The following is a 23,978-nucleotide window of genomic DNA, read 5'->3' as shown; positions in this document are numbered from 1 at the left end:
TGGTTTATATTTTCAAGCGCCGGATTGTAACTTCGTGTCATCTCCCACTCATTTCTCATGTTTTTTTTCTATCCCTGACTACTACTACTACTACCGCTTATTCATTAAAGATACCGAATTGTTTCGGGAGAAGATTCGCCAAAACGAGACATTATGGTAGTAAAGTCCATGGAAGAGTTTAATAAAGTTCTCAAACAAAAAAATAAAAACAAAATGTTGCCATGGGTCAAAGTGCAAAGATCTTGATGATGTTCTTACTGCTGTACCGATCTTAAATATACTCATATAAACCTCAATATATGTTTTTGTCGTATTCGGAGTTAAATTCTGCTTGGTAATATTAACTACTTGTCTTATTTCTGGAGGTGGACATCATCTTCATTATGTGATTTCATCTCTTCCAACATAAAATTGACAATAATTGAAATAACTATAATGTAGTGCTGCGTTTTGGTCAATTAGATTGTATATAAGTACAGATCTACTTTGGTTTTCGCTTTTAAGCAATTCTAAGAATATTTTGATTATTTGAATGAGTATATATATCTAATGTTTATTTATAGTGCTGTTTATTGCTAAGCAACATCTGATTAATTATTATATAAATAAGTGAAAATAGATAAAATATTTTTTACATAAGCTTTTTTTATCTTCCATATTAGTAATGTCAAATAAACTAGATTATATATTTCAATATATTCCGATGAATTTTTGACCCTATTAAACTATTATGTGAAAGCACAGATCTATTGTAATAACAGTCACGCCCTCTTATGTAAGAAATATATATGCACGACTTTTTGTTAACTTGAAATTTCATTTATTACGAATACGTAAATACCTTTCCTGGTGACGAAATTGGATAGCACGTTTTGTTATGGCCATTAGTTACAAATCGTCTATAGTGAAACAATATTAAATAATGAAAAAAATACGGTCAACACACTGGATTATAATATTAGTATCAAAATTATATATCTGATTAATATTTACAAACATCATTCAGTAGATGACTGTTCGAAATTTGTCTTTACAATATATCATTGAAAATTAGTTAAATCTAATATATATAATTTATTTTTTTATTTCACACAAACATTTTATTATTAGCAAAACAATTAGCAAACAACTTATAATTGGGCTACAATAATTCCAATATTTTTTCATAAATTACATCGGAAAGATTGCGTCCTTCTCTGGTAATACCAATAAATGCATTTGATTTTCAAAGTTCTCAATAATTTTTGCCAAAAGTGTCCTGAGGTTTAGCAGCAATTTCTTCCCGCATGTAGCAGTCAAATGATGAAGTGATCCATCGAAACCGTATTTCTGCCGTGTGGGTTCCCATAAGTAGCATTTGCACATAACGTCGGGAAAATAAAGTCTAACGATACCAATTTTTGCGACTCCACAACTTATCTTAACTTTAGGACTATGCTGAGGTGTTTAATACCTAGTTGGCTACCCAGAAACGAAAATTCTGCTTGTTTAGAGATCCATTCAAATTGAGTTGAGTCACTCATTGGAACAGAATATCCTTATTAACATCAATAATTCTTTCACAAGAGACAAGAGCGATTAATTTTCGCTATCTTAGGACGTGCTTTTTTGGATACACAAACAAAAAATTGATGTACCTTTTTTGAAGTGGCTTTAATCCTGACATCGTATAAAATATTTCCCACCAGAAAAAAACTTAATAGATTAATTAGTTGTTATAATTATCTCTATGAATATTTGAATATGTATAGCCCTATTCACGAAAAATTCCTATTCAGTAGTGAAACTTTTTATAGTATACTGAGAATTTTTTGTTTTTATTATAAACTGAATCGTCGATTGTGAGATATGTAAAATGACCCTGCAGCTATGAAAAATAAAATAATCTGGATATTTGCAAATATTCCCATTCAAGTTTATCATAAAAAAATTATTATTAACATGAATTGGTTAATCACAAAGTTGACAACTTCTTCTGTCTTTTCTCCTTGAAGACCTTAGTGGATCTAATTGATACAAAAATTATTGACGTCCATGTCAATTGTATCGTCCGCAACGACAGTCTACGAAGTATTTCGCTGGTGTCGCTCTTATCACGCCGTTTTTGTCGCCCACGTAGGAAGGGGCCTCATTCCTTAACATTGTTACTGATATTGCAATCATTAAACAGTGTTTGTTAATACCTATCGTCATTAGTGGACCTGAGTTAGCTTCCAAATTTCACTAGTTCGCGTACCTATATTGTAACCTTGGAAAAAGGAGGTTTTTGATATTGATAAATTCCATCATAACGCAGCCATTTTATAACAATTTAGCTTCACTCAATTGATTTTTTCCATAGTATAAATCACATGTCGACTGTGTGTTAGAATTCCTTGCCATTGAAATTAGTAGTTAACAGAATTGATGTAAATGTAATCAAAATGGCATTGCGAAGTACTGTTTAAATCGAGTGGTGCTTTTCAAAAGCTCAATACACTTCCGCTTTCAGCATAGTAACACGTCCCTTCCTCTAGCACAATTTGGTTTGACGCACAACGTTCGAAAGCCAAACCTCAGGTTTGTTCCAATTTACTGATCTGGACCGTTCGTCGAACGGTTGTTGGAAGCGTTTAAATGATATGTTCGTGCAATGTTCGGCTATGCACGGCTCTTGTAACAATACTTACTATCAACCAAGTATCGAAAAGACCGTCCCGGAAACGTTTCACAAACGATGTCTTAGCCGGTTGGAACACAAAACAGAATAGTTCGTATAACAAGATCTGCCTTGTTGGAACACGTAATTTGCATTGCGTAGAATCATCGCTTTACCAAGGACGGTTCTTTGATGGGTTGGAACGAACCTATTAGGATAACTAAACTGGGAAGTTATAATTTATGTATTCTTCTGGACGTCTCAGCGAGGAACTGTCCAATTTATTATCTGTAGTTATCACTGTTAAATAAAACAGATAATCGCAATATCATGTATAGTTCTGTTTTCTTTTCCGATCTTAAAATGAAGCTCACCCGGACTTATAATTTTCTCTTACCTAGTATTTGAATGGAGTTATCCCACGAAAAATATTAGTGCTAAAACTAATGTACAGTAATTCGCCTAAACCAAGCAACTTTGCATTCATAATAGAATCAGCAGTTTATAGATCTCCATTACCTTACGTCGCAAACAAAAAATTAATTATTTTGAGAGTTTCATCAATCTTTTCATTTGTTTCAGGGCCATCGAGAAGAAGAGAAATATCAATTGAGAAAATACAAGTTTAGTTTGATATGATCTAGTTGTTAGTGGGAAAAATTATGTCATAAATACCGTTTCTAGTCGCAGTTGACAAGGTCAAAGTTGTAAAACATGTTTATTACTATGCTTCTCGAAAGCTCTAAATTGTTCCATGGAGTTATCCTCGGATACTAATTTGCTGCATTGAAAAATGTGTATTTTTCATATTTTCCAAAATATTTATATTAGAATTGGTACATTATATCTTTTTATGCCTTTCCATTTTTTTATTCAAGGGGTTTAATGTATTTAGATATAGATATAACGTATTGGTAGATGATCAAGTTAATCGAAAATCATTATAGACACATTTAACTATATGTAAAAAGATCGTAATTTTTATTTATATCATTTACATAATAAAAGATGATAGCGATTTTGGAAAATATTTTTGACTAACTCGATCAAATACTTCAAATACATGATAGTTTTAGGCTCAATTATTAATTTATGGTGTATTGATAAGAAATTTGGTTCTTTACTTGATTGAAGTCGAAACATTGTAATAAATTATCTAAAAATTGCGTTAATAATGTCACAAAATCTCGATAAATCAAACTTATTTTTTAATTTCGAACTTTAAAGTTGTAAATTCCGTTCATGTTTCTAATGTGTACGATGATGTATATATGGTAATGTATGGAATAATATTTGTTAAAATAAAAGTATTTATGTTTATTCCAGTTTTATTCATTAACCTACACAATTCCTTATTTACATAGAAACACCTACTGATAGTGTTCTTATCAATAAATTTAGAAAAATAAACCGTTCATAATTTAGGATATTTTTCACGAAAAACTATTTCTAAAAAACTTTATTCACAAAAATTAACATTTACAATATTGAATGAATGAACTTAATTTAACAATTGAACTGAATAGAGAGAAAGGGAGAGAGAGACAGAGAGAAATGGTTTATTCTCAAAAAATTATCAAAATTTGTAGACAAAAGCTTGTAAAAACTGAAAATTTTAATATACAGAAGAAAAACACAATGAGTAACAAAGTTATAGGTGATATAAATGGGTAATAATTACTATATGAGTCCATAGCAAAAATTAAACAAGTATGCAGCATACCCGGAATTAAATTAACAGAGTAGAAGGTATTTTCCAGTAAATATGACCTGAAATTATTGCGAAATGCGGAAAAAGATGATATCGATTTGATTTCAATTGGCAAATAATTGTGCATTTGTTTTTGCATTGTAAAATATTGAGCTCTTAACTAATTCTGAGCTTGGAGTAGTCTTCGCAGTGAGCTCTGCTGTTTAGTCCGAGTAAATATCTAACAGCTCTTTTCTGTAGTTTGAAGATTCACTTAAATCGTTCAATTCTTTGGAGAGACATATTTTACCACTGATGTCTAGATAGACGATGTCGATGTCTTTTTTGTAAAAGACATACGGAAAATGTTTTGTCACAAGCCGAAGTGTTTCGTTGGTTTAAAGTATTAATTATAGGAACGAAAGTCGATAGAGAATGGAAAGTCTAGTAGTTTGATAATTAGATTTTGACTAATGAATTATTAATAGAAAAAATCCCGCTCCAAAAAACCTTTTGTACAGGACAAAAGAAGCACGGGCCCATGTTAGTCAAAAAGTCTAAACTAGGCAACAGAAGGAACAGCAAACCAGTAAATATTTATATCTTCATGTACTAGATTCTGCCCGCAATTTGACACTTAAAATTTTTGCACATTCCTTCCAGATATCAACGTTAATAGAACAAAAATGCTACACGTGCTACAATAAGGTTGACAAGTTGTTGGTATGCATCCACTATATTCTGTGTGTTGTTCTGTGATTAGCTGGGTACCAAGGCCTCTAGTGCTTCGTACCGTCAAATCTATAAACGTATTAGTTATGCTAATGAACCAAGAGAGTGGGCTAAGTTTCATTTTCCCCTCCCGCACCAGTGAGTTCCGATACCTTGTTTACACCAACAATCACAGTATGCCTGAAATATTTTCATATAACACATATACGTTTGTCATTCGTTCAAATATCTACACGAAAAAAGTAATAGCTGCGACTTATGCCCTCGTATTATATTGAATCAGTGATCATCGTTATTTATTTATACTTAGGGATATATTTATGTTTGTTGGCTCTTCTATTAAAAGATGTCATACTAACTAATTAATTTTGATACATTTACTCAAGTTATAGGTAGAAAACACGCAAAAACATCCAGCATATTGGAATTTGTATGTTATCGATAGTGTAATTGTGTTGGTGTGGTGGTAGTGTAAATAGTATGTTCATTATGAATATATTATTCCAGCTTGTTAAAATTTAATGTAAATGTTGCAAAACTATTTTAGCGTAATATGAATTTTGATATTGATATATGAATATGAATAATTCTGAATTCTTGCCATGGTTTAGTATAATTTCGAAATATTAGCTCTTGCCATGATAATAGCTCTAAATATATTTACATCGCACTATAATGAAATATGATAAAATAATTAACCGATCCAATATGGAGCATTTTGAATTTTTTTTGAAATAATCTAATTATTTGTCTACTAATGCAAATAGTTCCCTTTGAAAACTTTGATATATATTATTATCGGCCCCTTTCAAACTGAGGAGCAATTATTTAGACAAATTTACTCACATTATTATCCAATTGAAACCGAGAGTGGGCAACAAGGAAAATGATAATAAACTTGAATTATATCTTACAGATTACAAAATGGCTGGAACGATGTTGTTGTTGTTGATGTTAATTTTTATTTAACGTGTATAGTTTAGTGTCAAAGTTTAGTAATTATATTTAGATGAATTCTGCTTGTTTAGAAATGCCTCCTGGATTATCCACTTTAAAGAGAGGTAGCATCCAACTACAAAAAGCTGCTAAAGTTGTGAATGGTGAGTTTTGTCATTATTACTGAGAGATTAGATATTAACAAGAGTAACAATGTTCATGTCAAAAACCACAATTTTTTTAATTGAAATATCAAAACTTCAATTTTGGAAGCATTTGCTTCATTTTAAATTTCCTCAGTCATTTATATTCTCTATGAAATTTCTATATTTAGATATAGAGAGAATACCTGATATGGTATGTAGATGGATATAGAAAGTTGTTCCAGATCAATAAATACTAGTACTAATGTTGATTGAGTTTCCAACCTCAACATCCAGATGTTACATTTATAACTTGGAGAATATATTTGCGCAAGCGTTCCATTGAATTTGCACCCAATTCGGTGGTTCAATTTCTATTTGGTCAGTCGTTAAGATTCTTATGAAAATTGAATAAATTCAGTAGCAAGGTGTCGGAAGAATTAAAACTTGCGACTACCAGCGATCATCTAAAAGATGATAAGGTAAAAAAGAGAAATAATTGCAGGAGAAGACCGCATTTAAAAAAGAATAAAATGCTTTCCCATCAAGACAATTAAAGCTTATGGGATTGTCATGGTTAAAATTTACGAATTGCACTTCAAATTGTTTGACCATCCACCGTATTTCCTAAATTTGGTACCCATCGCCTTTCTTCTGTGCCCTTGCCTCAAAAGTTCACTAGCGTAAGAGAAATTTTCATTAGATGCGGACATTATGGCTAACGTAACTGCCTATTTTGAAAAAAAGTCGCCTACTTTTATTTAGGAGGGTTAAAAAGGTAAAGCATCGCTGAAATGTGTTTTAACTAAAAACGGAACATTGTTGAACAATAAAAATGATTATGGAGAAAAATATCTTGTTGAGTACAGTAAGCAGAGAGAGAGAGTAATAAAATGACGAAGCATTGGTAATCGAATATATTTAATTTCATTGAAAAATAATGATCACAGTAACTTTTTATTATAACCTGAAAGTTCATATCATACATTTTGCTAAGCATTTAATCCACTCTCCGTTACGCAAAAGTCGTGAAGCACGCTCATTCCGAAACGTCTTTTTGAGCCCTTAGAGTTATTTACAAGATGGATTTTTTTAATATGATCTTAATATCCTTACACTGTATTAGAAAGTACATAATCTATACAGCATACGTTTCAAGTTTGAAAATGCCACGTTGTTTAGTCTTTGTTTGGAACCCATCAATAGTGGACCTTTTCAGTGAATTTGTAAACATGGAAAAACTTGGTCATTGTTATGTGATACAATACTTTTATTTTAAAGGCATTAACGGAACCAATATAAAAACTGAACTAGATTCTACTCTGGATGAATCTACTCCTCTGTTATCGTCAGTAAAAAATTTGGTAGCAGGGATTAAACGAGGCCGAGATGACAACTCCAGAAATATTGAAAAAAATCCAAAAAGTGGTACTGAATGATCGTCCACTAACAGTTCGCAAGCTAGCACACAGTAGGTATTCCAAAAAGTATAGTACATCGCATATCAACTGAAAATTTGCTTTTGTTCACAATCGAACAAAAGCAGCGTCGTGGAGATGATTCTATTGAGTATTTGGCAATGTTTCACAGAAATTAAGCCAAATTTTTGCGTCGTTATCCATGGATGAAATGTGGGTCCATGACGTTACATCCAAAACAAAGGAAGAATAAAAAAATGGAATGGAAAAAGAAAACTTCTCCAAAAAAGGCACAGAGAGTTCCATCTCCAGGCAAGGTCGTGGCGTTGGTTTTTGGAATGCGCGTGGGATAAATTAAATCGACTATCTGAAAAAAGGAAAAACTATCAACTATGAGTATTATGCGAACTTATTGCAACGTTTGAGCGAAGACATCAAGTAAAAACGTCCGTATTTGGCTAAGAACAAAGTATTGTTTCATCAAGACAATGCATCAGCTCACACATCCGATATTACAACAGCCGCCAAAATTATTGAAATGAAGTTTGAATTGCTACCTCATGTATCCATTCACCAGATTTAGCTCCCTTAGTTTATTTCCGTTCCCAGAATTAAGAAAATGGCTTGGTGGTCAAAGATTTTCCAACAATCAAGAAGAGATCTCGGAAGTGAATGGCTATTTTGACGATTCTTATTATAAAAAGGGTATTGAACATTACTGGGAAAAATGTATGGAGCTAAAAAGAGATTATCAAACAATCCGAAGTTGACCCTCTATACCAAAGTGAGCTTTAACATAGGTTTTCCGAAGATTTATGTAGCCTCAGGTCAATAAAATCCATCATTGGTTGAGCTCTATCAACCTGTGTATGATTAATTTTATTATTCTCACCATTCCCCCTATCCCTTGATAACGTTCAACCAGTGTTGACAAAGCTTCTATACTTGAAGCTAAAAGTTAAAAGCTCGTATAAGATTCATTAGTCTTTCTTCTCAAATAATATCAATCTTTACTGTGTGTTCCCTGAGTTAGCATGATTGATATTTCTAAAGCGTTTACATAAATTGTATTTTCAATTTTCTCTTTTAGTTTGTTCCAAAAAGCTATTTTTTTAATATTTGCAACGATGAAAATTAACTGCTGAAAAATATTTTCAGTCTTTACGTCTTCTGTTTCTTTTTTACCATCTCCACTATTTGAAAGGCTAGCAACTAATTCGCAACAAATTTGCCAACACTTGATTATACCCTATTTGTGGAAAATTTGTGTAATAATGCCAATTTTATTATAAGCTGGCATTGTCTTTTTTTTAATGGCTGCAGCAACTGAATTAATTTTGCTGTTACAAACTAGAAACCTATTTTGAAATATTCTAAATTTGATTTCGTTATGTTGACAATGTTTTAAGGAGAAAAGCATAGCCATAGCATTCCTAAAAGCACTTATTTCATTAATTTTAGTTGAAAGATAACAGAAGTGGCGAATGCAGTCGGTTTCGATAACGATCAGCATAGCGTCAAGTTATGAATGGGCTGTTGTTGGTTGAGTTTAAACAGATGCTTATAGTGTTAATTCCACAGCGTATTTCTATCATGTTGTCTTGTTGAGAAGCGGATTGTAAAGAATCCGCAAGTTAAGGACAGACTATTTTACTCGCTATTCCACAACTCTTCTACACTATTACAGTAACTTTTTCACGAAATCCCATTATTTCAAGGACCATATTTGAATAATTTTCACAATTAACAATTTTTTCAGATCAAATTGGCAATCGACAAGTCTTAGTAGTATTCGTTCTCACGGGATTTGTTTTATGTGGGGTAGTAGAGCAAAGCGCATTTGTAGCTTTGCGCGCCAATAGTACATCTAACTATTCAGCTGCAGAATTTGCTGAATATGTGGAAAATACAAGTTATATTACGAGCTATTGTCAGCCACCTGGTCATATGGAGAATAATAAGAAAGATGTACATGTTGTAAGATCCATTCCACATATCGAGGTAATTCAGTTGGTATTAATCGTTTTTTATTCATAATAATAATAATTTTGCATCTATCGGTAAGAGCAGAATGTTTGCTGTAAATAAACTACTACAAAATAACCACTTAACTGAATTTTAGTACATTAACCCTCAACTACTTTTCCTTCGAAACTCGAATCAAAGTTGATTCTGAGTGAATTTCTTCGGGAATCCGACTCCGCTAATCTACCGAGGGTTTAATCATGATAAATCTGAATAAATGATCTTCTTTCTATGATTAACAACAAACTTTGTATGATAATAATGGTGTTTCTAATAGTTACATCATAAACAATCTAAATTGTTTTTAGTGCAGATGGTGTTTCTTCCTTTAATCCTTATAGTCTCCCATTAAGGACTTTATCATTTTGCTGTGAATTCTAGTGTATCTTTCATTATATAGTTTTTAGATTCCAATGACACGAACGGATGAAACAGAAGCGGCTTTACGACAAGCCTTTATGTGGGGAACACTAATTTCCCCATTAGCAGCAAGCAGGGTAGCGGCAAGAGTGGGTGCTGAAAAACTTTTTGGAGCAGGAGTATTAGGAGCAGGAATTCCATCAATAATGGTACCGGCTTCTTGGTTGACAGCATATCACGTCTTTATCAGATTCATTCAAGGAGTTTTTATGGTAGGTAGATTACAAGAGGTAACATTGGTATAGAAAATTCATCGGTAGATTTTATTTCAACTTGATTGATGCTGATCCATGAAAACACTTGTACCAGTTATTTATTATGATAATAGTATGTAGATGTATTCTCAAAATTATTTGTGCGCTCAGAATGTTCCTGCGACATGTAAATTGTCGATGCAAAAAAAATATGACAACCAAGGTGAAGTTTGGTGGAGCGTCAGTAATGAGAGAGGAAGAGAGAAAAATGTTTTGTTGACAAAATATAAAATGAAGAATTTTTACATTTGTACATTATGAAAATTCAACCAGATAATGAATTTGAATTAAAAATTAAATACAGTAGGCACTCCAGTAAATACGCCTTCAAATTCTTGCAAAATGCGTAAAAAGATATTATAGATTAGATTTCAATTTTCAAATGATTGTGCATGTTTTTCGCATTATACAGTATAGAGCCCTTAACTAATTCTTAACGTGGAGTAGGTAGATAGTTGTTGCGTTCCTAAGTGGATAGCAGTGCAATGACTTTTCTAAAATAGGAGAATCGTGCTTGCAAATTAGGCAAACATATTCTAAAATTAATAAGAAAGGGAGGAGTCAATATTTTGAAATTTTTTAGAAAAGTGTGAGTCCTACTGTTTAGTCTGACAATGCCTAACATAATTTAACCTAATCTAACCTAACCTAATCACTACATAACACTCACAATTGGAGTATCTGACGTGGGTTTCGATAACCAAATTATCGTTCACAGACACCGAAAATAAACAGTCAGACAGTGTAATTGTGAGTGAATGTAGTAGTAGTACTAAACAGTGTGTTAAGGACGTAGGAATTAGCATAATGATACATTTTTTTAAGATTGTGAAGCTTTTTTGTATTTCTGTATACATTTTCAACTACAAAATATCTAATTATAGGGTGCTACTTGGCCTGCAGCTCATATGCTGGCAGTAACTTGGATCAAACCGAAGCATGTTAGTGGCTTTGTTTCACTTTATACAGGTAAGTATATAATTAACTTGGATAGGGTTCCAAAATCATAACTTCTTAGTATGAGAATTAGATTTATGTTGAAAATACTAGCAAGATAATCACTTTATGCGAATCATCCATGGTTTAAAACAGTGGTTATCAGGTCTAATAGGAGAGTGTCTGTGCGCAGATCAAAGGTAGGGGAGATGTTTATCATATCAAAATTTTTCATGTTCGGATTTGATTAGATATGGAGCTTTCCAGTCTCTACTTATCATGAAATAAGCAAGAGTGCGTTGATTTTTATAATTATTTTTATCAATCATTACAACACAAACTCTCAAAATTAATATGACGATTATTGAAATCTTGTTTCATTTTTCAGCTGTGAATCTTGGATACGCTATAGTAGGAATCTTGGGAAGTTTTCTCGTCAAGAAACTCGGACGAGATTGGTTAAGCTATGTTATATCTCTAACTACGTTTCTATGGTATTTTTTATGGTGGAGGTTTGTTGAGCAATCACTCAATCCATATAGACCAAAAAGAGATGTACGTAAAAATTAGGTATTCAAAAACTATATAAGTTTTGGAAATTTAATCACAGGACTTATCCCGTGATTAGCTTCTTCTGAATGTCTACTACAAATTCTATCGAAAATAAATATGATGATATCATGTCAAACATAATATAACTGAAGGTAACCAGGTTTTCTCGCGGCATCTGGAGTTAATTAAATAGAAAAGGCAAATTAGAAATCAAACACACATACACTTTTTTGTTGCTTCACAGGAATGTATATTTTTGATCACTATGCTTTCTTTAACTTATTTTATTATATTGTCGAATCAACTTTTCACTTGTAATAAAATTTCCTATACTCTGTCTATTTTAATGACAAGTGATGATTCAGTAGAAAAAATTACCTGAGCTAATTTCACTAATTATATAAAGATTGGTTAAAAGTATTTTATCATTATTACTTTCTCATAATTAGCGGAAAAATCCTCTATTGAGTAAAGTTAAAATTTATTCTCACGGATCTTCTTCTTTTTGTGGTGCTAATCCGTGACGAATGTTGGCGATTTTTATTTTGTCAACAGCAATTCTTAAGAATTGAGCGGAGATTATTTGACCCAAATTCTAAGGTTCTCAAGCTAGAATGTTTGTCTCTTTCCCCAAATATTTGGCCTTGAAGGGTGTCTTGGAATAATTATATCTGGATTCCTTTCGTATTATGTGGACGAAGTACTGTCGTTTACAGTTTTTTATGGTTATCATTGTTGTATTTAAATTCTGTCGAGGACTCTTTACATGCATACACATCACAATTTACGTCCTTGCCTCTTTGTATCAACACCTGAACTGAGAACAATGGTTTCTCCTCACCAGAACATTTAAAAACCCGAAGTTGTTGTGGGATATTTTCTAGTGAGTTTTTTTGGAGAAAGCTTGAGGGTATGGCTTACAAGACTAAGCCCGCGTTCCATGTTGTCAGGTTTCGTAGGAAGTACAATGAATTCAAATTTCAATCATCTCATGGTATTCTTCCAAAATAATATTTGCTGTTGAATATCAACGTAATCAGAGCTATCGTTTTATTATCAATCAGTTCATAGAATTGAAATTTGTCAAGCAGTATCAACCGAAATATAGTCCGAAGACTTGGTAAAAAAAAACCGGGAAAAACTGCTTATTCTCGATGGTTAAAACTTGCAAATAAAATTTTATATTTATATGTCTCGTATGTGGAACTTCTTGCCGAGCTTGTTATTAAGGTTTATAGTCGAATGGGCTTCATCAAAGTGAAACCTTTTTGGAATTTGAAAGGAAGGAGCTATTTATTTGTGGGTACTATGTACTAGGTACCTCGAAAAACAGTACAGAGACGCCCTTGATTCAGTTATGCAACGGAATGCGTTTTTTGCTAACTCAGAAAATATTATTTTGCTGATAGTAATTGGCTCTAGGAACTTGGGCTTAAAAGGATTAGGACGGCTACATCGAGGCCTAATGAAAGTTTGAAGTACCTCCTCTTAATTTTAATGCATCTGAATATATAGATTTAATAAATTGGAAGGATTGCTAATGCACTGAATGTCCAATTTTATCACGATCAATCTCGTTCAGATACGAGATGCATCAGATTTTCTCTAAATATTATGCTTAAGTTTTAAACAAAAAGATAAGACAGTAAATTAGATATAACAGATATAACAGGTATGATTTTTAAAGGGTAGGAGGTGGGTCGATAAGCAGCTACTTCCTCATAGTGGCTTCTAGGTACTTATTTCGTTTATTACAAGGAAATATGAGACAAGAGCCACGTTTTTTTTAAATTTGGTATTTTTTGCTACATTATCAGATATTAATACCTTTGCGGCACCTGTATCTGTTAATAAACTTTTTCAGTTTTTTTTCCTTCGGCATCTAGGTTTCAAGTTATTCTTATTATTATTTTGTATTTTTTCAGTTCATTTTGTATAGAAAAGATTTCGAAGTCAATATAGCTTTTTTGTAGGAGCACCGACATTTACCGTGGAGACGACTATTAGCTTCCAAACCGGCATGGGCATGTGGAATAGCAGTTATTGGTAGTCAGTGGGCAGACGCCACGCTAATGCTTGGAATCACTAAATATTTGAAACTAGTGTATGGGTTTTCTATAGAATACGTGAGTATTTTATCATCAGCAATAAATTTTATTTATTTATTTTTTCGTCTATAAAATTCTTTGAAAATTATAAAAATGATATGTAATCAATGACTAATATGGCTAAAACTTTATTCTAGCATCTCTAACAATCCCGTATTGAAAAATTTTAAAGAAATATACAGAAATAGAGTATCGATTGAATGGTTGAATAATTATTTTAGAGCTTATTGGAAAAACTTTTTGTACACTGCAGATAGTAACAAAAAAATTTGCTTATACAGTTTGTATTACTTATTTCAGACACATGCCTCTATAAAAAACAGTTTATAAACTGTAATTTTAATTATAATAGTAAATTAAGTGATGAAGTAAGCAAAATCTAATGTTGGGAAGAAATTTGTTATGGCAATTGATTTTGACACATATATACTGTTTTGTGAAGATCTTTAGAAAGTATTATTTTCATTTTTAGGAAGACGTTTTACAATCACTGCCCCACATTGGTCATTTTTTTGCTGCCATTACTTTTGGTATTGTTGTAGATCACGTTCGAGAATCAGGATTGATATCTACTACAACATCCCGGAAGTTTTTTGTGTATTTATGTAAGTACCTTATAACAATTGATACGGTAGAAACTTTTCGGTTAACAGGAGGCTGATTCATTCAAGACTATTCTTAAATCTATAGAACATAACTTAATATCGCCGCTCCGGTCCATCTTTTGTCTTGAGATAGAGAGCCCAGAATTGGATGATGATGAATGTGGGGGTCGATCCGGCTATCGCGTTGTCCGCCATAAAATTATATTCCTGATTTACTGAGTATAAAAAGTCTGTTGAGTATTGTGATCTTCCTAATAATTTGATATTATTGTAGAAAGAATTTGTTTTGGTACTTCTATAGAAAATTGCTATTTATAGAACATCTTCATTTCCTCTTATATTCTGTTGAAAATACATCCCTGACTTTTACATTTATTGAATATTGAACAACTCTTTACATCATTTATTTCATTAAATTAGAGGCCTCCTGTTAAATGATACGTACCAGTCATAAATTGATTATAATTGAACAAATCTGGGAAACGAAATTAGGAATTAAATTTGATTATTCAGACGCCCAATTGAAATTGAATAAAATGTGTAATTGCGTATTCTTTATTCATAATAAAATGAAGAATTGATTATTTTGATGGATATATTCGATTAAGTGAAATTGTTAACTCAAGAACTGTTGTTTATTATCACAATCATCACAATACAATATTGTTATTAATTATATGATCTTTTTTATTCACTTGCTCTTAACTTTGAGTTCATAGTTACCGTGTATAGTTAAGTTACTTTATTTTGTTTTCCAGCACATTTCCCTCCGGCTGCTTTGATATTCGTTTTGGGGTATACGGGTTGCGATCCTGCTGCCCCTGCAGCATTATATACTGCAGCGTTAGCAATGACTGGAGCAACACCGGCTGGAGCTTTTGCCAGTGCTGCAGATATCGCTCCAAATTTTGCTGGTTGGTCAATTTCAATGCTTTTGCTCTATATTGGTTAGAACTAATACTGATTTTGAATTATTTCATTCTTTTCCAATAGTGTTCACCATATCTTTAAATTCAAATGATTTAATTTCAGTTATGATAAATGATTATAACATAAAGAACTAGATCAAATTTTAACAATAACTTTATCATGAAAATGAACCGTTTTTAATATTTAATTTTTAACGTTACAGGAACTGTCTTCGGTCTATGTCAAACAGTTGGTGCCGCTGGACTGCTAGCAGCAAATTATGTAGTATCTGAGGGACTTCATGGCTCAGTAAGCGTTTGTATGCAAATTTCAAAAGATAATATGTCTTTCAAAAGATTAAAACTATATACTTATATATATTATTTTTGTTATTTGATTGACTGACAAGGGTCATTATCTGGTTTATTTGTGAAAAAACACAATCTATATAATCATTACTTTCGATAAGCACTTTTAGAAACCTTATAGAATGACGGGTACTGTAAAATTCGTATGAAAGACAAGAATTTTGCTTATAGAAGACAATTAGTAATAAGTTAATATTAATTCCATCAACTTTGCAAAAAAGTATGGGGTCCTTTTATTAGACAAAAAGTTATGTTGAATTTCACTTAACCATTGAAGATATCTTGCTGTTCAATTAATATAATTGTTGTTTTCATTTCATGTTCAATATCTGAATCGAATTTCATGTAGAGCGCAAGAACAAAGTTTATGATGTATCTTTTTTTTGACAGTTTGCTGGATGGTGGCGATTGGTTTTTGGTGTATCGTCTGCAGTCCTTCTTGTAACCGCAACGTTTTTCATGGTAATGGGAAGTGGTTCAATACAAGACTGGAATGAGCCTGGAAATGCTCAATCTGAACCTGAATATGAGGAAGAACCTTCAAGGCTTGAATCAGTACTTGAATAAATTTTCCAACATTTGTTCTCGTTTTATTTCCAAAGGTTATAAATTTTAAACTTAATTGTCTCATTATAAAATGATGCAATATTCAAAAAAGTACATTATCACTAGGAGTTGAAAATGTTAGCCGAGGTAACATAATATGAGCAAAACATTCCTACTCCGAATAATAGGTAAATAGAAATATTTGTTGCATCTGAACTTTCCAAATTACACAATTACTCGTACTATACTCGACGGGTTCATTGGCTAACTATGTAGGCTGTGCTCTATTATTCATATTCAGCTGTGAGCGGTTGTCTTACATAAAATATTTTGTTATAATAAATTTTGTATTCTGTACGACTCCTTTGAAGAGCAGAAACATTTTTATAAATTATTTTATTTTCAATACTAAACATAATTTGAGTTATACGCACAAAAATGACTATGTGGATAATTATAACTTCGTCAATATTTATGTCGTCAACCAGATACGAAAGGTATCGAGGCACAGTCAAATAATCAGCCATCATGTTGAGTGTCCTCGCTTAACTCTTTCGGGACTCCACCAATTCACTCTTATTTTATCTTAAATGAAAGGGCTTGATTTACCAAAACGAACAAGTTGTCTCAATTAGAACTCGAGATATGAGAAGAAATCTATAAACCATCTAAAATCAGCCGGATAAAACGGCAGGATAGACCGCCATTAGATTTTTATAATTTTTTTATAACATATAGATGTGTTCATATTTAAATTATGTATCTGAATAAATGCATTCATACGCATTCATTCCAATATCACTAATAAAATCAAATAATTTTAAGCATTAAAGTCGCTTCATATGTACGTTAAAGTCTGTTTATCATGTACTTAAGTATGGTTCACATAAGTATTACATATTTCCTAGACCTTTCAATGAATTAATGCTTCTAAAAGTTGATTTTAGGTCTTTCTGTTTTAAAATTAGTTGATAAAGACTGAAGTTAAGTTGAGACGTCAAATTTTTATCAATTTTTCAAAAATTATTAAAAAAAAACTAATTTTAAAACCAAAGAGATCTAAAATCAAGAAAATTTAGAAGCATTAAGTTATCAATTATTATATTATAATATTTAGAGTGCAATAAATTGCAGTTATTACTCGCATTTGGTCTACCGCTTTCCATTTCAACATAATTTTGTGATTATGGTAAGTTAAGTCAGAAACGTATCGATATTTTTGGTACTTTGGGACTTTTATGAGAAATTTTCAACTCATGATAACATCTAATAAAAATCGCTCCAGACCAATAGAAGAAAATGGATGAGTGCAGAAAAACGTTTTGACGTATTTGATAACTCTTGTTATGTGATACTTGTACATATGACATACATATATATATATATATATATATATATATATATATATATATATATATTATTCAAAAGTGTGGGTACTGATAATATGCATAGAACTGATAAAAAACACGGTCAAGTTAGTATTTATTTATTCTTTCAGCTCAGTTCACAAGCATAGTTTAAAACTAGGTATGATATCGACACACGAGAGTTTAGAAATACCTGGTCATCCAAATACTAAATCAAGAAATACTCACATATTTCTTTATTTTACAGCAATCACAGGTAATTGTTTTGATATTATGTCATTTTATTTTTTTAATATTCCTTATACCATAACTGAAACATTTTCGAATATGAAACATATCACGACGTTCTGGAAAGCCGTGGAAAATACAGAATATTTTGTCATCTAGTATGTAGATGAACTAACCCCTGAATCTTCTTTGTACGCATTTTAGTTGCTATGAACTCTCTTTGTCTGATCACTCTGCTGCTTCCTGACCAACTTACAATAATAATTGGATAAGATATGCTTCATTTCTCATTATAGTCTCAAACTTTTGATAGTATCAATGCTTCAGCACTTTTAACGCCACTCGAAAAAGAGATAATGTAAACTCTACAAACCTATAGCAAATAATGATCTCCAAGTAGTAGATACAGTCGTGAGAATATGGCGTATGCTCAATCAATTCGAAGCCAATTTGAATTATTGCGGCTATTACAATGGTAGACCTTTAGTGGATGCGTTACCCTGATGAGAAAGAAAACCATAGCGTAACTTTGCATGATATTATTATATATTTTTTATATTATTACGTAGTTTTGACATAAAAGCAGTGAGGAACACTAAATTGAACTGGAGACCATTTCAAGCGGTTCTATAATGTTCCCAAAAAAACTCACATTGTAAGAAGTATGTCGTCGTTGTCAAATTTCCATTGATTTTATCGGATTACCACAGAACAAAAATATGTATCACCAAGTATTACTTCACGAAAACTTCACTGTACTTCACTAGTTTAATTTTATCTCATGTAGTGAATTCGAAATGTTTTAGTAACTTTACCAGGGAGACATTGTCCACTATTCTAAGGTATGCTCAGAGACTCAAAACTCATAGAGACTCATATTTTCAAGAAATATATAATGATTATCGGACATACAATATGGAAACACTTACTTTTTCTCATTAATTACACAAAAATACCACAAATTAAACATATACAGTTAAATTACTTGTTCGACATATATGGTTTATTCTACCTGAACTCATTGCCAATCAATTTTTATAAAATTAAATATACGATGGTAGCATTTTTACAAAGTTCAGTAGACTTTATCGCATACCATATTTTAATACATTTTCATTATGTATATTTAACCATTAAGCAGAATCTAATTGAGTCATAATTTGTTTCTTCTACTTATGAATATTTCATGCAATTATAAAGATGGTTTTTTCTGCTATCGTGTTTTCTTATCTTTAAACTTGAGGGGTCAGTCGGCGACCCCTACTTTTGTCCAAGCTTTATCTTTTCAAAAAAATAAACACAAAATCATCTCAATGTTTTATTTATTCGTTGAAACTATGAATCATTTTTGGCATGAATAACTTGTCTAGCTTCTTTTTCATCAAGGGGACTATGAAATACTACGATGGCAGTAAAACATCACGTCTACATTTTATCACTAGTCATATATTTCAACAAATATCAATCAAAACATCGTGGTTTTAAGTTGAGGTCAACTTTTATAAACGCAACTATTTAATCACCGTGCGTTGTTTGATGTTACAACGTTGTGACTCTCTCGAATTTGAGCTTCTGTTGGAGGCACACTTTAATAATTTCATATTAGTACGTTTCCAGTGTGAATCTAAGTGAAATAGTTTATAATGTGATGTGATCTTAAATAATTGTCTTCATAGATAATCATTTAGACAAAAGCTGTGATTTATGAGACATAACGGCTATTCCTATTTCTAACTAAACAACTAGTTCTGATAATAATGCCAACTTGGAAAAATTATGATTTCTTGTCCAGTGAAGTATATTGATCTAGTTGTACTCAACTGTGGACCAAAGCTCTTTTTTAATAGGAAGATTTCCAGCTCCTGACTTTTAACAAACTTGTGAATGAAAATTGATTGTATTGCTTTGGGGTCTGAAAGACTTCATGTAGATTTCTTATACATGGACCCAACATACAAAAGAAGTTATTTTTGCTTGATTGCAAACCAATTGCATTTTGAATGAGGTGAAACTGTTTCCTGTGGAATGTGAATAGGCGCAATCGTTAGTGCATTCTTATTAAAATCAATCTTCATCCAGTAGAAACAAGTTTTTCAACAAGATCTTGGCCACATAAGGTTAGGTTAGGTTACACAATGATTCATTGTGATATTCATAATTATGTTTATAGGAATTTAGTTTTCAATAATAAATTTCAGGAATATTGATTTTGATGAAACAAAAATTGTATTCCATGAATTCTTCCTCGAAATAAAATAATAGACACTGGTTATATGAAAAGTGGTTGTGCTATTCACAATAATCAAAATCAATAGCTCGAATTTATAATTTACACTTCAAATCAACGTTATAAGTACTACTATTTTTTTCAGCGGATCTGTTACTGGTGAGCTTTGGCAGTGGATTAGCATGGACGTCTCCGGTGCTACCTAAATTACATTCTAATGATAGTACAATAAATCCTTTGGGGCAACCTATAACGACAATGCAGACTGCATTGATAGCGTTTATACCACTTTCAGCGGGATCATTAACACACCTTTTTTGGGCAATATTACTGGACAAGATTGGAAGAAAATTGACTATGATTATTATTGCTACAAATGCTTCGTGTGGTTTGTTAGGAATAGCATTCGCATCAAATATTTACTTATATTATATTTGTCTCTGTATATTTGGATGTAGTTTGAGTGGAGATGTGGTCGCTGTGGTTGTTTACAACAACGAAATAGCTGATGACATCAACAGAGGTAGGTTGGGCTGCTTAGCAGCCCTTTCTGTACCTTCCGGAATGCTTTTCAGTTATATTTTTGGATCAGTTACTAGTTTCAAAGTCTTTACTTTAATTTGTGCTGGGCCATCTTTTTTGTTTTTACTAGCATCTCCATTCTTAGTGGATTGTCCAACTTTTTTGATAACAAAACACAAAAGATTTGAAGCTTATAGAGCTTTGAAGAAACTCAGAGTAACTGAATTTCAAGAAAGTTTAATTTGGGAATACGAAAAAATAAAAAACACCGTGATAGAAGGACGGACTGTAAGAGGGAACAAATATTGCACACGGGCTTTTATTAGAGCTATTCTTCAGAGTCTGTTGAGTCTTTTTGTCCAACAGTTGTCTGGGATCTTGGTGGTTAATTATTACGTAGCTTCTATTTTTAATGAGAGTGGTTTTGGATTATCAGGGGATTGTTTAGGAATTTTAGTAGGTGTAGTTCAAATTGTGACTTATATTATAATTTTAATTTTAATTCAGAGAATTGGAAAAAGGCGACTTATTCTGGTTTCGTCATTATTTTGTTCGATTTCAATGTTCTTTCTTGGATTATATTTTTATTTGAGTCATATAAAATCGCCAATATTTGATAGAATTCACTGGATAGCCATCGTTTTTGTTATTTTCTACCTAATTAGCTATGGAATGGGACTGGGTGCTATTCCTATGGGGTTGGTTGGAGAGTTTTTTTGTGAAAATACAAGAGCTATAGGTTCTGCTTTGGTATTCACAGTTTCTGACTCGTTAATGGCTCTTATTGTCTTCAGTTTTCCAATAGTGTCTGAAACTTATGGAATTTATATTAATTTTTGGTTTCATTGCATTGGGTCTTTAGTTGGTTGTGTAGGTTTGTTCTTTTTCTTTGTTGAAACAGAAGGAAAATCATTATTGGAAGTTCAAAACATCATGAAAAATAATTAATAAGATAATTTATTACTCATAGATTCCTTACCAAGTTTCCATATTACACTGGGGAACAGCATTATTGTTGTCTTAGATATGTGACTTCCTTTTTTAAGTAATTTTTTGGTTTTGAAATTCATAAATATATAAAAATAAAATGAGAACCGATCAAATATATAAGAATGTTTAATTCATGCGGACGTTATTATATTTAAATTTCGTTTATACAAAAAGTAATGAAGAAGATCTTAAGGCAAAAATGTTTGCTAGTAGCTCTTCCTGAGGTATTCAAGTTGAGTTCATTCTCGCTTGATGCTCCAATGATAGTCAACCACCATACTGATATCCCATCTTGATGGAGTCTGTCATAATAATTTTTACCTACTACCAATATGTAATATCAAACATTACGATACTAATATGAGTTTCGTAATGAGATACTTTACCGCACTAGTGCGGTAAAGTTACTAGTGGAATGAACTCATGAATAAAAAATTAAACCTTATTTATTATAGTAATTAAACACAACACCTGTACAATTAGTGATGTTTATTCCAGCTGACGTGGAGGCAGTTGAAGAATTGTAGTTTTCAATTTCAATTGAATTTTTTGTAGAAACGATTCCGTTTCCGCTTCAAAAAAGCCAATAGCTGTGAATATTTACTTATGTCCACATTTTTCTTCACAGATAACATTGCTCTCAGCACCAGTCTTCGAATCGCTTATATTTTTTTTCGTATCTATTGCGGGCTTTAGCGGGTACTAGGGTTCGTATTGCGTTATTGCGTTATCACAGTTTCATAGTCGGAACTCATATCGATACAATTATACCAAACTGAAGTGAACGCGTCAAAATTGACAGTTCGCAAAATAAATCAACAATGAGCGCAACGCTTGCTTGTTACATGATTCTAATATCATTAATTTAACGAATATTGACTAATTTTGAGTAAATAATTAATATTATTGGTAGTATGTAAAATAATGTACTATATTCGTATCGTAAATTCATATTACGATATTCAATGGGTTATCAAATTTCCCATCTCATTTAGTAATATGAATCTTTACGACACTTATATCGTAAATATCTATTCTGCTGTCAAGTGGCTGATTTAAAATGTGTATATTACCAATGCTAGAGCTCTAATGCTCTTCACACACATATAAAATGAAGACTGGGTATATCTGTGTTGTTTGCCAAGACGAAAAGACCATTTTAAGGTCAACACAGATGATCCCATAGGTGTAAATTGTATCGCAGGCAATAACTATCTCCATGTATTCATATTTTTCGCGAAAAGGAATTGAATGGCCCATTCAGACTAAACTGGATAATTTTTTATTGTGGAGGAGAACGCACTTTAAGCTAAGCTTTAAGCTATTTATACACAATCGCTATTCAGTTGCGTAATACTCTTTCATTGAACTACATATGTTCTAGCAGTATACGAATTCGTTGTCACTTTGTACGCAGAAATGCACTTCTCTGGAAAAAAAATAAGTGACATTCAATAGTCAACTTAAAACTTAAAGTAGTAATCACTTATTGATCTTTGTGATCTTGACAAATCATGTGTTTCCTTAGCTTAAATTCGTAATTTCTGAAAACCAAGCTTGCAGACTTTGTGAAAAACCCATAATGATTTATCTTGATCACAAAATTTTACTTTGAAATAAGCCAAAGAGGCTTGCTTGGTAAAAGTACTGAGTTTTTCCTTTGACTGGGAATTGTCAAACTGCCACATATAGAACAAAACGAATCGTGTCTTTCTAATAATTTACAGCAGAAGCTACCAGAGGAAGATATAAGGAATTAAATACTGTTAATTTCGTATTATGACTCCCGCGTGACTTCCGTTCACTTGCAGTCGGAAAAAATTCGCTTTTTGTGGTTCGCGATTAAATACTGCAAATCGTAGTCCTATGAGCAACAACTGTAAAAAAACTGACGTGATAGGAAAATTTACTAAAGTTTTGGCATCGCCGTTTCTCCAAAACAGCATAAAAGGCAAAAGAAATTGACTTAAAAATTGTTCCCCAGTGTTATTATAAGATGCGTACTTCAATACTTATCGATATTTATAAATAAGGATCATATTTAAATTGTTTGAATTGCTGTAAGATTGTATATCTTAATAAATCTTTATCCACAACTTTTGTATAATCTACCCCTTATAGGTCTGTTTGCTCGACCTTAATAATACCCATTAATCACGGCAGTGATTAGTGAATCCATTAATCACTGCTATCAGATGCGTTCTTGATTTAGCTATATAGCCAAATATTACTAAATATTTTCAATTTAGTTCATAAAAAAAATGAAAAAGTCAATTATCCTAGATAGGAACCCGGGACCTGCAATTTGAATGCATAGAGTATTAACACTGAACTATCAGCGACATCAAGTGTATGTCGCATATA

At 31.9% G+C, this 23,978-nt stretch overlaps 3 protein-coding genes across 3 annotated transcripts in view; all 3 read left to right on the top strand.

Moving 5' to 3' along the window:
- The window catches only part of LOC130445237 (transcription factor SPT20 homolog), a 58,328-nt gene extending 54,370 nt beyond the window's left edge, over positions 1 to 3,958 (top strand). Inside the window, exon 9 of the mRNA XM_056780788.1 lies at positions 3,221 to 3,958. The gene's annotated coding sequence lies outside the window, so the exon portion shown is untranslated. The remainder of the gene's footprint in view (positions 1 to 3,220) is intronic.
- Positions 3,959 to 5,960: 2,002 nt separating this feature from the next.
- LOC130445238 (sialin-like) lies at positions 5,961 to 16,314 on the top strand. Its single transcript, XM_056780789.1, has 10 exons — positions 5,961 to 6,160; positions 9,317 to 9,558; positions 9,990 to 10,214; positions 11,141 to 11,225; positions 11,581 to 11,747; positions 13,718 to 13,870; positions 14,325 to 14,457; positions 15,216 to 15,371; positions 15,590 to 15,675; positions 16,125 to 16,314. Exons 1-10 carry the CDS (start codon positions 6,070 to 6,072, stop codon positions 16,299 to 16,301), a joined length of 1,515 nt encoding a protein of 504 aa, XP_056636767.1. The 5' UTR covers positions 5,961 to 6,069; the 3' UTR covers positions 16,302 to 16,314.
- A 1,474-nt stretch (positions 16,315 to 17,788) lies between these two features.
- LOC130445381 (facilitated trehalose transporter Tret1-like) lies at positions 17,789 to 23,710 on the top strand. The gene is made up of 2 exons (XM_056780972.1): positions 17,789 to 17,903; positions 20,248 to 23,710. The coding sequence occupies exons 1-2, from the start codon at positions 17,810 to 17,812 to the stop codon at positions 21,570 to 21,572; spliced, it is 1,419 nt and encodes a 472-aa protein (XP_056636950.1). The 5' UTR covers positions 17,789 to 17,809; the 3' UTR covers positions 21,573 to 23,710.
- The last annotated feature ends 268 nt before the right edge of the window (positions 23,711 to 23,978 follow it).

The sequence above is a fragment of the Diorhabda sublineata genome, chromosome 6 (assembly GCF_026230105.1).
Source record: "Diorhabda sublineata isolate icDioSubl1.1 chromosome 6, icDioSubl1.1, whole genome shotgun sequence".
NCBI lineage: Eukaryota > Metazoa > Arthropoda > Insecta > Coleoptera > Chrysomelidae > Diorhabda > Diorhabda sublineata.
Note: the sequence above shows the minus strand (reverse complement) of the source record. Positions and strands in the feature narration are given on the sequence as shown.

Excerpts from the sequence above, each read along its gene's own strand:
- LOC130445381 (XM_056780972.1), top strand. The coding sequence starts at position 17,810 with ATGATATCGACACACGAGAGTTTAGAAATACCTGGTCATCCAAATACT. Across the intron at positions 17,904-20,247 it reads TTATTTTACAGCAATCACAG|CGGATCTGTTACTGGTGAGC; the intron begins GTAATTGTTTTG and ends TATTTTTTTCAG.
- LOC130445238 (XM_056780789.1), top strand. The coding sequence starts at position 6,070 with ATGAATTCTGCTTGTTTAGAAATGCCTCCTGGATTATCCACTTTAAAG. Across the intron at positions 10,215-11,140 it reads TCATTCAAGGAGTTTTTATG|GGTGCTACTTGGCCTGCAGC; the intron begins GTAGGTAGATTA and ends ATCTAATTATAG. Across the intron at positions 14,458-15,215 it reads GAAGTTTTTTGTGTATTTAT|CACATTTCCCTCCGGCTGCT; the intron begins GTAAGTACCTTA and ends TTTGTTTTCCAG.